The sequence below is a fragment of the Cetorhinus maximus genome, chromosome 15 (genome assembly GCF_964194155.1).
Source record: "Cetorhinus maximus chromosome 15, sCetMax3.hap1.1, whole genome shotgun sequence".
NCBI lineage: Eukaryota > Metazoa > Chordata > Chondrichthyes > Lamniformes > Cetorhinidae > Cetorhinus > Cetorhinus maximus.
The window spans coordinates 30,993,163-31,010,804 of record NC_135893.1 but is presented as its reverse complement, the minus strand read 5'-3'; the positions used below and the strand labels follow the sequence as shown (position 1 = coordinate 31,010,804).

The following is a 17,642-nucleotide window of genomic DNA, read 5'->3' as shown; positions in this document are numbered from 1 at the left end:
TTTGGGGAGTCAGGAAGTGAATTACTTGCCTCAGAATTCCCAGTCCTTGACCTGCTCTTGTAGCCACAGTATTTATATAGCTGGTCCAGTTCAGTTTCTGGCTAATGGTAACCCCCAGGATGTTGATAGTGGGGGATTCATCAATGGTAATGCCATTGAATGTCATGGGGAGATGGTTAGATTCTCTCTTGTTGGAGATGGTCATTGACTGGCACTTAAATGGTAAGTAACTTTCGCACTACACATAGCCCAAGCCTGAATATTGTCCAGGTCCAGCTGCATATGGACACAGACTGCTTCAGTATCTGAGGAGTCACAAATGGTGCTGAACATTGTGCAATCATCAGCAAACATCCCCACTTCTGACCTTATGATGGAAGGAAGGTCATTGATGAAGCAGATGAAGATGGTTGGGCCTAGGATACTACCCTGAGGAACTCCTGCAGTGAAATCCTGGGACTGAGATGATTGACCTCCAACAACCACAACCATCTTCCTTTGTGCTTTGAGGTGGAGGAAATAACCACAATAACTAACACTAGAGAAAAAAGTACTTGGGAAACTAATGGGGCTGAAGACCAATAAGTGTGGACCTGATGGGTTGCATCCTAGGATATTAAAGGAAATAGCTGCAGAGATAGTGGATGCACTGGTAGTAACCTTCCAAGAGTCCTTAGATTCTGGAAAAGTCCCAGAGGATTGGAAAACTGCCAATGTAATGCCCTTATTCAAAAAGGGAGGGAGACAAAAAACAGATAACTGTAGGGCAGTTAGCTTAACATCTGTCATTGGTATGACTCCAACCAGCGGATTCCCTGATTCCCAATGACTCCAACTTTGATAGGGCTCCTTGATGCCATACTCAGTCAAATGCTGCCATGATGTCAAGTACTTTGAACAAGTACTTTGTATCAGTCTTCATGGTAGATGACACTAAAATCATACCAATAACAGAAAATCAAGAGGTAAAAAGTTGCTCACACCTTACCTCATATTTGACTACAATGCACTGTGTCCCTTCACCCAAGTAATTAATATAGATTGTAAATAGTGGAGGTCCCAGTACTGATCCCTGTGGCAGCCCACCAGTTAGACCCATAGAACCTTCGAAAAGTTACAATGCAGAAAGAGGTCATTCAGCCGATCGTCTCTGTGCCATCTAAAGATAGAGAAAAAAAGAAACTAGCCATTCATTTTAATCCCACTTTCCAGCATCTAGTCTGTAGCCTTGCAGGTTACAGCATTTCAGGTGCATATCCAGGCACCTTTTAAATGAGTTGAGCGTTTCAGCCTCACCAATTTAGGCAGTGAATTCCAGATGCCCACCACCCTTTGGTAGGCCAGAAAATTTGGAACATTTTAGAAGGCAGCAAATGATGGCTGAAAAAATAGAGGGAGAAGTTAAATATGAGGGTAAAGCAACAAGAAAGATAAAAACAGGCAGTAAGAGCTTCTACAGGTATATAAAAAAGAAGAGAGCAGTTAAAGTAGCTAAATTAGTGTCTTAAAGGATGAGACTGGGAAATTAATGGTGGAAAACAAGGAAATGGCAGAAACTTTGTACTTTGTATCAGTCTTCATGGTAGATGACACTAAAATCATACCAATAACAGAAAATCAAGAGGTAAAAAGGAAGGAGGAACTTAAAAGAACAATTATCACTTGAAGAAAAATTGCTAAGAAAGCTAATGGGACTAAAGGTCGACAAGTGCCTTGGACTGAAAGAAGTTGATGCTTTGGTTGTGATCTTCCAGAATTCACTAGATTCAGGAAAAATATAAAAAATACCTCCCCATATAATAGCAACAGATTTGTTCCTCAGCACAAGCCAAATAGATTCAATCCTAGAAGCATGTAGTAAATGCTTTCTATTTAGAACAATAACATCAACCTTAATTAATGCTAGTATGGCCTCTCCTCTTTTCCTTCACCATCATTCCTGAATACTTGGCAACCAGGAATATGAAGAACCCATTCCTGACCTTATTTGCGCCATGTCTCCGTTAATGCGACAACATCATAATCCCTTGCAGCAATTTGTGTCTGAAGCTCACCAACCTCATTAGTTACAAGATGGACATTGACGTACATACAATTTAATGTCGCCTTTGTCTTTTTTGTTATTCTCTTTAATCTGGTCTCTGTGATTTTTAAGATATTTTTAATTTTACTGCAGTTTATAGTTCTTTGCCTTATGATCTTATTTCTTCCCTCGCTGCTATTTTCTGGTCTTCCTCCTACCAAAATAGTTTTAAACCCTCCCCAACAGTACTTGTACAATTTTTAATATTGTTTTTAACTCATTAGAATACTCAAATCCTAGAGCTACGAGACCAACCACACAAAAGTTCCCAAACATTTCCCTTATTACACTTGACTGAAATCCAAGTGACAGCTTCTTATTTTACCATTAGCCACTTCTACAGTAGTAGTTTACATGTTTAGGTACAAATAACTACTTTCACCTATACATAAAACTTATGTATACCATAGAAATACATTGCATAGAACTTCACAGATTCATAAATAGACTAAAATCATCACCATGCTGAAAAAGGAGATATTGGGAGGGTGGCCAAAGATTTGGCCAATGAGCTAGAACTTAAAGGAAGAGGAAAGAGAGCTAGAAAATTGCGGGAAGGGGATTCCAGGGTTTAGAGCCCAGGAAGTTGAAGATATGGCCAACAATGCTGGGGAGGAGGGATTTTGAAATGCACAATATACTTGTTGGAGGAATGCAGATTTTTTGGAGAGTTGTAGGGTTGAAGAACGTTACAGAGTTAGGGAAGCAAAGGACATGAAACAAGAACATGAGGATGAGAATTTTAAAAGCAAAGCCCTGTCTAACTCACTGCACCATCCAATTTGCAAGGAACCCATCTGATATTCCGTCTCAAGTTAGTGACAAGTCACAATTTTAAGAAATTAATATTAAATATAAACTTGCTGCATGATTAAAATGTACATATTGTGGTAATAGCTGCAACATTTTCACTTCTTGTCTTGTTTTCTAGCCTATTCTCTATTTCATGAAGCATCGGGGATCTGTTAGTTAATCTTATGGATGCAGTCACAAAGTCTATGTTGCTAGCGCTAGATTCCTAGCTTTCCCATTGAACTAGTTATTCCTTAAATGAGATATAGTTGATTTTCTTTATTTAAACTCATTAGATTTCCCAACATTGAATGCTATTTGTGAATCATTTGCCTCACCACATTAAGTATGAACAGATAGGAACTACATATAAAAGAATGAGAAAAACCTAAACAGCCTGCCAATCTCATTACTATGGGTATGATTTCCAAAACAGAGAGAGAGAGAGAGAAGCACAGACACTAAGCAGGGGGCAGGTAAGAGGGAGACACATATACAGAGCGAGGGCAAGAGGGAGACGAAAGGGAAAGCAGACAAAGGAAAAGAGAGGAAGAGAAAGAGCAAGCACAAGAGCAAGAGGAAAAAAAAGCAAAAAAAGCCAGGGAAAAAAATGAGACACACACAGAGAAAAAAAACTGCAAGTGTCTAAGGACATCACAAGGTGCTTCTGAATTAATCTGGAGCAGTAAATTGCACAAGGCCCCACAAACAGCAATAAGATGAATAATCAGTTCACATCTTCCTGGAGGTGTTCACTGAAAAAGGGATTTTAAGGACAACAGACGAGTTCACAACTCTTTGAATAGTGGGATCCTTAGCATCCTCCTGAACATGCAGATAAGGCCTTGCTCTAACAACTCATAAGAAGAAAAGCACAGTGAATAATACAGCGGCCCCTCAGTACTATACTACATTTCAGTCTAGTTTCTGCAATTTGAACCTACAACCTTCTAACTCAATTGGTTATTAATTTGGCCACATTGAAGCTTACAAAGGCATTTCTGACAATTTAGGTAATTATATTTCATTTTACCAAAATAATTTTTCACAAGCTGCTTTTATGAGTTCCCGCAGGCTGTATTGCCTGCCTGTTGCCAGGGTTTAGTACATCTCCTCAAGGCTGGAGAGAAACTTGGAGTGGGAGGGGAGGGATCCAGTTGTTGTCGTCCACGTTGGTACCAATGACATTGATAGGACTAGAAAGGAGGTTCTGCTGAAAGAATGTGAACAGTTATGAACTAAATTAAAAAGCAGAATCTCCAAGGTAATAATCTAGGGATTACTGCCTGAGCCACAGGCAAACTGGCATAGGGTAAATAATGTCAAGGAGTTAAATGTGTCTCTCAAAAGGTTGGTGTGGGAGGAATGGGTTTCATGAGTACTGGGGTAGAAGGGAGCTGTTTCGGTGGGATGGGCTTCACTTGAACCATGCTGAGACCAGTGTCCTGGCAAATCGAATAACTAGGGCTGTAGAGAGGGCTCTAAACTATATAGAGGGGAGAGGGTTCAGGAGAGGGGATACGTAGGATTACAAAGCAAAAGGATATGGCATCGTTGCAGGGCAGCTATTTAGGTAATGATGCCCAGGTTGTGACAGGAAGGTAATGTTCATACCACTCTGGTACAAACATATAAAAAAAAGCAGCAAATAGGATCAAAGGGGGAGAAATGGTAAAAAGGTAAAATTAATGGCTCTTTACTTAAATGCATGTAGTATTCAGAACAAAATAAATAAAGTAACAGCACAAATTGAGGTTAGTGGGTATGATCTTATAGCCATTACGGAGACATGGTTACAAGGAGATCAAAGCTGGGAACTAAATACTCAGGGGTATTTGACTTTTCGAAAGGACAGGCAGGAAGCAAAGGGAGGTGGGGTAGCTTTGTTAGTACGGGATGGAATAAGTACAATAGCAAGAAATGATCTTGGATCTGAAGATGTAGAATTCATAAGTGATAACAAGGAGAATTCGACACTGGTGGGAGTAGTCTATAGGCCCCATAACAGTAGCTATACTGCAGGACAGAGAATAAATCAGGAGATAATGGGGGCATGTAAAAAAGGCAGTACATAAATCATGGGTGACTTTAATCTTCATGTAGATTGGGAAAATCAAATTGGCAGAGATATCCATGGGCAAGAATTCATAGAACGTATTCGGGACAGTTTCCTAGAACAATATGTTGTGGATCCAACCAGGATCAGGCTATTTTGGATCTGGCAATGTGTAATGAGGCAGGTTAATAAAAGATCTCAGAGCAAAAGATCCCCTAGGAAACAGTGACCATAACATGGTGGAACTTAGCATTCAGTTTGAGAGTGAGAAATTTGGATTGGAAGCAACTGTGCTAAACTTAAATGAGGGTAATTACAAAGGAACGAGGGCAGAGTTGGCTGGAGTGGACCTGGGAAAGGAGTTTAGCAGAAAAGACTATTGATGGACAATGGCAGACATTTAAGAAAATGGTTCACAACTTACAACAAAGATATATCCCAGTGACGAAGAAGGATTCTGGGAATGGCATAAACCAACCATGGTTAACCGAGGAATCTAAGGATAGTATTCAAATTGAAAGAAAAAACATACAATGTAGCAAAGATTAGTGGTAAGCCAGAGGATTGGGAACGTTTTAAAAACCAACAAAAGATGACCAAAAAAAATGAAGAGGCAGAAAATAAACTTTGAGGGTGAACTAAAAAGTAAAATAAAAACAGACAGCAAGAGCTTCTTTAAATATATAAAAAGGAAGAGAGAGGCCAAAGTGAACATAGACCCCTTAGGGAATGAGGCTGGGGAAATAATAAGGGGAAACCAGGAAATGGCAGGAGTTGAATAAATAATTTGCATCAGTCTTCGCGGTAGAAGACACTAATAGCATTCCAAAAATACTAAATAATCAAAGGGAGAAAGTGGGGGAAGAAATAAATACAATAACTATCACGAGGGAAAAAGTACTAGGGAAACTAATGGGGCTAAAGGCCGATAAGTCCCCTGGACCTGATGGGTTGCATCCTAGGATATTAAAGGAAGTAGCTACACAGATAGTGGATGCACTGGTAGTAATCTTCTAAGAATCCTCAAATCTGGAAAAATCCCAGAGGATTGGAAAACTGCCAATGTAACATCCTTATTCAAAAAGGATAATGGAGACAAAATAAAATGGAGACAAAAAACATGTAACTATAGGCCAGTTAGCTTAACATCCGCCATTGGGGAAATGTTAGAGTCTATTAAAAAGGATGTGATAGCAGAGCATTTAGAAATGCATAATATAATCAAGCAGATGTCGGCATGGCTTCATGAAGGGGAAATCATGCCTGACAAATTTATTAGAATTCTTTGAAGAGGTAACATGCAGGATAGATAAAGGGGAACCAGTATATGTAAGATATTTGGATTTCCAAAAGGCGTTTGATAAGGTCCTGCACATAAGGCTACTTAAAAAGATAAGAGCCCGTGGTGTTGGGGGTAATATATTAGTATGGATAGAGGGTTGGCTAACAACTAGAAGACAGAGAGTTGGGATAAGGGGGGCATTTTTGGGATGGCAGCCTGTAACTAGTGAAGTGCTACAAGGATCAGTGCTGGTGCCACAATTATTTACAATACATGTTATTGATTGGATGAGGGAAATGAATGTACTATCGCCACGTTTGCGGATGTTACAAAAATAGGTGGGAAGGCAAACGGTGTCGATGACGCAAAGAGTCTACAGAGGGATATAGACAGGTTAAGTGAGTGGGCAAAAACTTAGCTGATGGAATGTAATGTGGGAAAATGTGAGGTTATGAGCTTTGGCAGGAAAAAGAGGAACTGAATATTATTTAAATGTAGAAAGCTACAGCACAGAGGGATTTGGGGGTCCTTGTACATGAATCACAAAAAGCTAGCATACAAGTTCAGCAGGAAATAGGGAAGCCAAATGGAATGTTGACCTTTACTTCAAAGGGAATGGAGTATAAAAATAGGGAAGTCTTGCTAAAACTATACAAGGTACTAGTTAGACCACACCTAGAATACTGTGAACAGTTTTGGTCCCCTTATCTTAGGAACAATATACTGGCATTGGAGGCAGTCCAGAGAAGGTTCACTAGGTTGATCCCAGGTATAGAGGAATTTTCATATGAGGAGAGGTTGAGAAGGTTGGGCCTGTACTCATTGGAGTTTAGAAGAATGAGAGACGACTTTATTGAAACATATAAGATTCTTAGGGGGCTTGACAGGGTAGATGTTGAGAGTTGTTTCTCCTTGTGGGAGAGTCTAAGACCAGAGGGTATAATCTCACAGTAAGGGGTTGCCCATTTAAGACAGAGATGAGGAGAAATTTCATCTTTCAGAGTGTAGTGAATCTGTGGAAATCTTTATCACAGAGGGCTGTAGAGGCTGGGTCGTTTGGTATATTCAAGGCTGAGATAGACAAGTTTTTAATCAGTAAGAGAATCAAGGGTTATGGGGAAAAGACAGGAAAGTGGAGGTGAGGATTATCAGATCAGCCATGATCTCATTAAATGGCGGAGCAGACTTGATGGGCCGAATAGCCTATTTCTGCTCCTACGTCTTATGGTCTTATGACTTCTAACTGAAAGCATATGTTGCTTTCTTATAAATAGGAAAGAGAGGTTAAAAAATAAAATGTTGCTTAAAATTTTCTTCCAATAGCCCTCATATTACCTTAATCTTGGAACAATCAAGGGAACAGGTAACAATCAACAATTATGTTGGGTCTACCTTATTAAACACAAAAAATGCTATATGTATCCAGTAGGTTGGCTGTCTGCTCAAAGCATTTTTCAACCAAACAGTTTCGAAAAGTCAAGACATTTACATCACAGTCGTCAGATTTTTGGCTAAACATATTACAATAGTGGCCCCACCTTTAAAATTACATCATTATCTGTGAAGGGCTTTGTCTGCAAAATGTGGTATACAAATGCATGTCTTTCTTTATGGATGTGAAATATGCTATCTAAAAGCAAGTTTTCAGAAACACATACTGCTTAAACCTAGCAGCAGGCCATTGGTCAACACAATTAATAAACTCACCAGTCCAACCCTCAGTATCATAGTATGTATGAAGGTTAATTTACTAGTCCATTTACAGTAGCAAAAAAATGTAATAAGCTTGCGAGAAACTAATAACTGTAGCAAATATTTAAAGGAATATGATCTTATTGATACGAATGGATATTGAGCAATAAATTTAACCTATCAAAGTTTAGGAGATGCTTATGAAACACTCGCGAATTGATTTATAATACCACAGGTAAAATACTCTAAAAAATAATTACATAGTAAAAGATGGTATCCCTCCCCAATGTTTAACAATTCACAACTTTCTCATAGCTACATGGTAATCTTCCTGGTTTATAAGGATCAGGTAGAATATCTATGATTTCCTGGTTGCATTACATGCATCCCCCTTCCATAATACACAGCATCAGAACAAATCTACTTCTGAGCAATGCCCACTTTACACCAGCATCTCCAATTAGTATAGTTTATTCTTTTCATTTAAGGATGGATCAAATTTACAAAGTTAAAATGATATGACTTCCACCCAAACTGATTTTATCCAATACATTTTCAGCCAGACTACAAACAGAATACAACAACAACTAAGGACACATAGGGAGGCCCATTTAAGAAAAGGCAGTAAACTGCACAGCGCCAAGGATAGTTGAGACAAAAATAGTCACCATCACTCGAAAAGTAAAGCAATCTGGTAATAGAAACATCTGGTTTCACAGACCAATCAGATTGGTGGAAAATCATCAGTAGTATGCAGATCACATGACTCCTACAAACCCAGGAAACTGCTAAAACAATTAATGTCATCTACAGACAAATCAGGCCCTCCTAAGGCAACACTGACCAAATGGACCAAGCAAACAAACAGAAGAAGAAACAACGTGCATTTATACAATGTCTGTGATAGAGTAAAATGTCCCAGGGCACTGCACAGGAACATTATACAATAACATTTGACATTAAGTCACATAAATGTTATTGGGAAAGAGAAAGACGAACGTTTTAAGGAGCATCTTAAAGTAATGCTTTAATACTGATAAATTTTCAAAATATTTGTGTTGCTAGGGCTGCCAGTGTCTCCAATTTTTTCTGCTTTCTATATTGTCTATAGTGAGTTTGCGAGGTTAACAAAAATAATTCTTCTTGTAAGGGGTTGCAAAACTCCTTATGCAAAACTCATTTGCATAAGCATATATTTAATAGCTTTTCTTTGTCTTTATTTAAAGATGAACTATGGAACAGTGACTTAGAAAATAAAGTTTAAAATCAGCTTGTGTGCACAAATATTTGAAAAATAAAAGATTTAGAGTAACAAACTTAATGGAGGAATTAGTATAAAAAGCATTTTACATTTTGCGCTTCTGGTGTGTAAATAGAATTCTCAGAAGCTGGCCCTCCTTTTTAGTGAGTTTTAGACTATTTTCCCCACTGCTGTGAAACACATGATCTACCATGAGAGCATCCAGTAACTACTAGTTATTAGCCTTCTTGTTCTGCTTCCACGCTCTCTCTAATGCTGGAATTATCCTGGAATGTTTTTCTTACCTAATAATTAGTTAGAGATACTGCCTCACAATGAATTATAAATAATAATAAATCTCAAACTCTATCAAACTTCAGCAAACCTGGGAGATAGCAAACACCACACACTAATCATTAGGATTTAAAGGTTTTTTATAACCTAGCCGAAATGAATTTTTCACTTAAATAATCACAATTCATTACAATCCATGAATACTTACGCTCCTGTCGTTTTACTGTAGATAAATCATAAATTCTTCACTTCAAAACAAATTTACTATTCTACTTCATACAAGCTGCCATATTGAAAGGAAACAAAATGACCTACAGGCGCTGCGGCAGGTGATTGACAACAGTAGGAGCCAATCCAGGAGCACCACAATATCCCGGAGGGCGGATCAGTGTGACGTTGAGAAGAGGGACTCATTCGGTGAAGCTAAGTCGCAGTGACGACTGCGTATGCGGCTCGGCGCGAGGGAAATCCGTAATGGTCGCGCGGACACAGGTCACCTCCCACCCTATCGCTTTGGAACATATGCGCATGCGTGCGGTGGGGCTTTTTTTAACATGGACAAGTTACTGCGCACGCGTGGCGCTGTATTTGAGGTCGTGACCTTCAGGCCATGGTGCCGTCTTTACAGCTGAATCCTTGGCTGTTGTCACCTGGTTAGTGTTGAACAGTTGGTAAAGCGGGGCAAAGGATGAATGGGGGAGTTAGGCAGATGGACGTGGACGCTGAGTCGAAGATGCAAGATCCTGTTGTGGACAGGGAAGCGGAGCCGGATCTTGGCAGGAGCCTGAAGCACAAGTGCGCTGCTTATGTGCTGGCGCTGCGACCCTGGAGTTTCAGCGCCTCACTCACCCCCGTGGCCCTGGGCACGACGCTGGCTTACAAGAGCCTGGGCGAATTGGACCTGGCCATATGCCTGCTGGCCGCCCTGGCTGTGCTAGCCGTACACGCAGCTGGTAACCTGGTCAACACCTACTACGACTTCAGCCGGGGCATCGATCACAAGAAAAGCGACGACCGGACCCTGGTGGACCGGATCCTGGAGCCACAGGACGTGGTGCGGTTTGGAGCCTGTCTCTACACCCTGGGCTGCCTTTGCGCCTCTTCACTCTACTTCTTGTGCAAACTCAAACTCGAGGACCTGGCTCTCGTCTTCTTCGGGGGCCTGTCCAGTTCTTTTCTATACACTGGAGGTAAGTAGGGAGGGAACATGCAGATTGTCTTTATTTCAGTTTAAATACCTCTTTCAGCTCCACTGGTTCATTGTTTCGCTCCTTTTTTTATTAACTCGTGTCTACTGTTTTCCTGAGCTCTTAAATAATAGTTTTGAGAGCTTCGTACCTGGCTATTATTAATGGCAATGGTTCTAAAAAGAGAGCTCAAAGCTACATTTATTAACTCTGGATTTAAAAAGAAATTGAATGCTGGAAATTGGAAACTCATTGTGAGCAAGTCAGTATCAGAAAGAGAAAAACATTAGAATTGAATCCTCTTTATTTCAAAAAAGGAAGTGTATGCCCAACACTCAGTTACTTTCTCTATACTTGCTTTCATTTGAAACTTCCACAGTATCACTTCCCTTTTTTTTGTTACCTATTACCGTGGAAGGAGGTGTGTTTCAGAATGGCTGAAATATTTTTACAGTTACAAGATGACTGGCTAATGGGTTAACTGAAAATTTGCATGTCCTTCTGTATTTATGCTTTTAACTAAAAGAGAAATTCAAGATCATGAAACCATTGATTTAATCTTTCTAAATTAAATTGAAAAACAAGTTGCCACATAGACTATGACGTCGTGGCAGCAACAGACCTGGTTCAAAGGAGAGGATTGGAAACTTAGCATTTGTGGCTAAAAGATATTCTGGAAACTAGGATAGGAAAAAGAAAGGAGGCAGATGGCTGTATTGATCAAACAAATTATTTCACTCTGGTAAAGGTTGAATTCAGGACAGCCTGTGGTTAGAATTAAGGAACAATGTGCTCTAGGCCACTAGATAGGGAGAAGGCGATGGAGAAAAGTTGCAAGAACTGCAAAGTTGTGATAATAGTGGACTCCAATTATTTGTTATTTTTAATATAGACCAGGAATGCAAGTGTAAAGGGCAAAATGTAGGAGGTACAGTATTAGGACCAATCCTCTTTTTTAATGTATATTAATACTTAAAACTATAAAAAGTGTCATTTCAACGTTTGCAAATAATGAGACTTTGGAATATAGTTAACAATGAGGAAGGTAGCAACAGACTCCAGGAGGATGTATTTTGGTGACATGGGCAGACTTGGCAGGTAAAATTTAATGCACAGAAGTGTGAAGTGACACTACCTTTCCTCAGTCTTCCTACCAAAATGTATCAACTAAATGGTATGCAGGAATACAGAGACCAAGGAGTGTATGTATACAAATCTTTGAAGGTGGCAAGACAAGCTGAGAAGGCTGTGAAAAGATGATTATGGAATTCTTTGGATTTTATTAATCAAGGAATAGAGTACAAAAGCAAGCAATTTTGCAGAAATACCGATTAGGCCTCAGCTGGGGTATTGTGCCTTGTGCTGACAATAATGGAAGGTGAAACATCAGGAAAGAGCAGGCTAGGCCAGAGAAGGACTGGATGAGCAGTCAACATCAGAAACTGGATGGAGGGAGGAATGACAGTGGCAATCAGAATTGCAATGAGAGATGCCTGAAGCCCCTTGCGAACTTTGGTTAATTATAGATGGATGAAATGTGTTCAGTTCTGGTCACCACACTTTAGGAAGGATGCCAAGGCCTTAGAATGGGTGCAGAAGATATTTACCAGATTGTTACCAGAGATGAGGGTTATATGGAGGAGAAGCTGGTGGTGTTTTCCTTGAAGCAGAGAGGTTAAGAGAAGATTTGATAGTTGTTTAAAATCATGAATGGTTTTGAGAAACAGTTGCCAGTGGCAGAAGGATTAGTAACCAAAGGACACAAATTTAAGATGATTGCAAAAGAACCAGAAGTGACATATTTTTGAATTGACAAATATCATTGCCATTACTGAATCAATGTAATCTCAATGTTTCATTTTGAGACAAAATTTCAATTGTAAATAATCCAGATGTATTCTATCCTCCTATTCGCAACATAAGTGCATCCTGTCCTGTGCATTTGCAACAAGCTTATAATTTCTTTTCTTCCAATAAGGTTATATAAGTGCACCCTTTACTTGAAGTAGGCAAGGACCTTGTGTGCTGTGATGTTGTTGTGTAAACACACTCACATTGAGTGATTTATGTTTTGGAACAATGCTAAAGTTGTACTGAAAATACACATTCAATTATTGAAGATAAAAATTCAATTTCAGAGAGGCAAAATTGCTTGGTTCTCAATTCTATTGACTCCTGCTTGCCCTCTCTGCCAAAGTTGTATTTTGCCCCATTTGTCGTCTTCCTCTGTTTCCTTTGTCCCTGCAATTGCATCTCCATCGGCATATGTCCCCTTCAGTTCTATTCTCCCCACTGTGTGCTTGCTCTCTTCCACATGCATGCACTATATTCTTTTCTTTTATTTTTCCTCTTTCTACCTCTTTCTGGGATTCCTGCATGTGAGAGGGAGCAGCAGTTTGACACTAGGCATGTTGAAGACAGCAGTAGCACCTGCATCTGGGTTACACTGGGAAGAAGCGTCATTGACATTATTTACTATTTTCTATTAGTGGGGCTTAAAGTTACTTGATTCTTGGCTGACTATGGAGGGAGTAGTCTTGAAAAGGGCAGGGCTGCTGACATCCTCGATCAGTTGCTCAAAGGAGAGCTACCATCCTTCCCACTTCCACCCCAATACAGAGCAACAGATAGGTACATTTTTTTTATTTCGAGGAATGAGCTGCCTTATATCCCAGCCTGCCAAATACAAACATCTTAATTTGAATACAAAGTTTAATGTAACTCCCAGCAATTTCTGCATGAACAGTCAAAGGAAAGCAAATTGTGCATGTATCTAGTTAAATCCCAAAATTGTTTAAAAATCAGAGTTTCATTATCTATACTAATATACTCATTCAATTCATCCTTTACCATTGTAATCCCTTCACACGCTCATATCTGATGCAAGTATGAAAGAGCTTACTATACAAATAACAATGTTACTAAAAAATTTCTCCTTCCAAAGGTGAGTTAATCTTTTTGGCAAGCTAAGAGTGAGGGTTCCAATTCTGAAATAACTGTTCCAACTGTGTTAAATAGCGCAATTTTATTTTATGCACACTTGTGCAATATAATGGCCATGTATCAGTAAGCAGTAGCTATGGGTGGAGAAAGAGGGATTCATTATGTTGATTATTTTTAATTTAACTACTGCTGGTGCATTATTTCTTATTCCAAGAGATGAGATGAGTGACTGCCCTTGACATCAAGGCAGTATTTGACCAAATGTGGCATCAAGGAGTCCTACCAAAATTGAAGTCCAATAGGAATCGGAGGAAAATGCTCCACTAGTTGGAGTCACAACTAGAACAAAGGAAGATGGTTGTAGTTGCTGGAGGCCAATCATCTCGGCCCCAGGACATCACTCCAGGAGTTCCTCAGTACAGTATCCTAAGTCCAATCATCTTAACTGCTCCATTAGTGACCTTCCTTCTACCATAAGGTCTGAAGTGGGGATGTCGCTGATGATTGCACGCTGTTCAGTTCCACTTGCAACTCCTCTGATAATGAAACAACCTGTGTCCACATGCAGCAAGACCTGGATAACATTTAGGCTTGGGCTGAAAAATACCAAATAATGTTCATGTCATGCAAGTGCCAGGCAATGACCATCTCTGAGCGAATCTATCTATGTCCCCTTGATGTTCAATGGCATTACTGCAGCTGAGTTCAAACCATCAACATCCAGGGGTCACTACTGACCAGAAACTTGATTGGACTGGTCACATGAATACTGGTCAGAGGTTGGGAATTCTGCAGTGAGTATCTCATCACCTGACTCCTCAAAGCCTGTTCACCATCTACAAGCCACAAGTTAGGAGTGCGATAATACTCCCCACTTGCCTCGATGAGTGCAGATCCAACAACACTCAAAGCTTGGTACCATCCAGTAAAAAGTAGCCCACTTATGGTGGACTAGGTGCCAATCATTACTCCCTCCTCCATGGCCCCACCGTGGCTGCAGTGTTCACCAATTACAAGATGCACTGCAGCAACTGGCCAAGACTTCCTCAACAGCGACATCCAAACCTGTGACTTATACTATTTAGAAGAAGTAGTAGGTGCTAGTTCCCCTCCAGATTACACCATCCTGACTTGGAATGATATCACTGCTTTTGCTGGGTCAAAATCCTGTAACCCCTGTCCCCAACAGCACTGTGGGTGTACCTACACCACATGGACTGCAACAGTTCAAGAAGGCAGCTCACCACCACCCTTTCGAGGCCAATTAGGGGTGGACAATAAATGCTGTCATGGCCAGCTGTGTCTGCATTCCGTGAATGAATTTTTTAAAAACTGTTAAGCACTTAATATACTATGTATAATCCAAAACTGAATACTTTCCAAGTTTTTACAATATTTAAGGATTTTTAACGAAGAAATCATCTACTTTATTTTGGTGGGGATACTTGTTGTGTTGGTGTACATTGAAAACATTTGAACCAAATTACTCAAGCTCTTATAACTGAATAAGTGGCAGACAGTTAAGTAGCTTGAGGCCAGTTTATTTTTAAATACTATCTGGTGACTGTGCAAGAGATTTTATATTCATGCATGTGAGTGTATATAAAATGTATTCTAAGCCTTATCTCTTTTTGTCCCTACAGGTATTGGATTTAAATACTTTGCCCTCGGCGATATCATCATTCTGATCACCTTTGGACCGTTAGCTGTGATGTTTGCCTACTCTGTCCAAGTCGGTTATTTGGCCATTTCACCGCTACTTTATGCAATTCCTTTAGCACTCAATACAGAAGCCATCTTGCACAGTAACAATACCAGAGACATGGATTCTGATAAGCAGGCTGGAATAGTTACCTTTGCCATCATTATTGGGCCAACACTATCTTATATTGTGTACAACATGTTGATATTCATACCCTATGTGATATTTTCTATATTAGCAACACGATATACAATCAGCCTCGCATTACCACTTTTGACTGTGCCTTTAGCCTTTTCACTTGAGCGACAGTTTCGAAGCCAGAATTATGCCAAAATTCCCCAGACGACAGCAAAGCTGAATCTTTTGCTGGGATTGTTCTATGTTTTTGCCATTTTGTTAGCACCACCTGGAAGCTTACCAAATTAGTAACAGTACAGACGTCTTTTAAAGTCCAAATTGAAGTTGCTAAAACTTTTTTTATTTTGAAGTCCAAGTGCAGTCAGGTGTTCCAATTAAGCCACTATTCTTGTTAAAGATGGCAAACTTTTGTTTGCTTTTCAAACTACTTCTACTTTCACAACTTAGCAAAGACACTCATGAAAAAGCGTGCTTTTTAAGCAAATACATTTGAACAATGATTTTGGTACCAGGAAAACAATCTTATATAACTTGCAAAATTAAGCAGTGACCTATATTTTAACTGCTGCCAGATGGTGGAAACATATGTCACAAGTGCATTTAAACTCAAGTCATTATAGCTATTATTTTGTACAGCTCTTTTTAACTAGATTTTGAAAATATATACATTAAAATATATATTTAATCATGGGCAGTAGAGATTTGAATTGAATATCCAGTTTTTACATTTCCTGAGTTTCATTTAAGCATTAAAAGGTTAGCAAAGTTGTAGTTTGAAACGTGTACTTGTGATGTAATTTCTCTTTACAGGCTACAGCCATCATGAATAAATAATATAGATTGCACAAATAGTGTCTGGCAGCACAAAAATGTGAATTTGTAGCACCTGTACTAATTGTGCTGAGAAAATTGGTCCTAGGAAGTCATTTCAAAAATTTAATCTCACTTCATTTTTAGAGAACTTCAGTGTTACATTTTTTTTGCTCCTTTTTTTTTGAACTTCTTAGATGTAATTGCATTTCAGTGCTATTTTCTAATCTATTGTAAGCATTCGTGAGGATTGATATTCATTTTGAAATTGTTACATTTGAAATGTTCCATTGAATTTTAACGCTGTAATGCATAAATTGGCATTAAAGAGCAGATTGCAAGGTAAGGCAGTTGCTTTGCAAGAACTGAAAAGGAAAACTTGGAGAGATGGAGTATTTAATATTTTGTAATTTTACTTTATGAAGATTACAAATGATTGTGCACTAATTTTTCCAAAAGGAGTAAGTGGATTCTTGTTTATCCTTTACCCACCCTAGAATTAATTGTTAATTGAAATAGTGACCTCTTTGACAACAGTGCAGTAGACAAATGAGCAGCCAAAAACTGCTGCTTTTGCAGTGCTGCACACGAGGCCATATGGCAGGGGTGGGGGGTTGGTGGGTAGGGGAGGACTTTCTGCCTTTGTTTAAATAGTGGATGAAGCATATTGGCTTTTACAATTAAAAATACTGAATTATGCTGTTGTCTTAATTTTAAATATGAGGGGCAAAAAGTACCAGTAATTTCTCCCCTTCAAAACTCCTTTAAAAGCAAACAACTGCAGCAAAGTTGAAAAGTCACATACTTTGCAGGAAATGAACATATTTGGGACCATTGAAAGTTTGGGATTTCACTACTATTCTGAGGACCTTGTTTCAGAACTTTATTCTGTTTATATGCCTTGGCTTTAACTTAATTTAAACTCCTTTCCCTCCATTTGGAGACTTGCAACTTCAGGACATTCTGTTACATTGTTGGAGCATCAGCGAGTGGTTCCATGGGAACTTATTGAAAGGATGCTTATTTCCATCCCTGGACAATGATTTGTGCTGAAGATGGCATATTTTCAAGGAGAGACTGGAAATACTATTGTCATCAAGTAAAGAGAGTAGTGCCTTACCCTCAGGTGTATTTTCTCTTAACATCAGTGTTATTTTTAGGAAGAAATAATTTTAAAATTGCAGATATCCATTCCCATTGTTGGAAAGTTGATTACTGATTAGACTTTAATTATTTGAAAAAACAAATTAAATATTGTACCCACCCTTATATTTTTTCCCCTCTTTGTTCTGCCTTTAAGCATTGGATTTAATCATGTGGATAACATTTGAATTGCTAAAAATGTGTATGTTAAGATCATTTTGTTGACTTCAGAGTAGTGTGATAAGAATAGAGACACAGCATCCCCTGTACCTATGAGCAG

General features: G+C 39.1%; 2 protein-coding genes across 4 annotated transcripts in view; one reads left to right on the top strand and one right to left on the bottom strand.

The window, feature by feature from the left end:
• mtor (mechanistic target of rapamycin kinase) overlaps positions 1-9,756 on the bottom strand; it is a 352,436-nt gene extending 342,680 nt beyond the window's left edge. For 2 of the 3 annotated variants that reach the window (XM_078558210.1, XM_078558212.1), the window contains exon 1: positions 9,648-9,756. The gene's annotated coding sequence lies outside the window, so the exon portion shown is untranslated. The remainder of the gene's footprint in view (positions 1-9,647) is intronic. The other variant, XM_078558211.1, reaches the window with a different exon arrangement.
• Positions 9,757-10,008: 252 nt separating this feature from the next.
• Positions 10,009-16,587, top strand: ubiad1 (UbiA prenyltransferase domain containing 1). The gene is made up of 2 exons (XM_078558208.1): positions 10,009-10,629; positions 15,213-16,587. Exons 1-2 carry the CDS (start codon positions 10,128-10,130, stop codon positions 15,695-15,697), a joined length of 987 nt encoding a protein of 328 aa, XP_078414334.1. The 5' UTR covers positions 10,009-10,127; the 3' UTR covers positions 15,698-16,587.
• Positions 16,588-17,642: the final 1,055 nt, after the last annotated feature.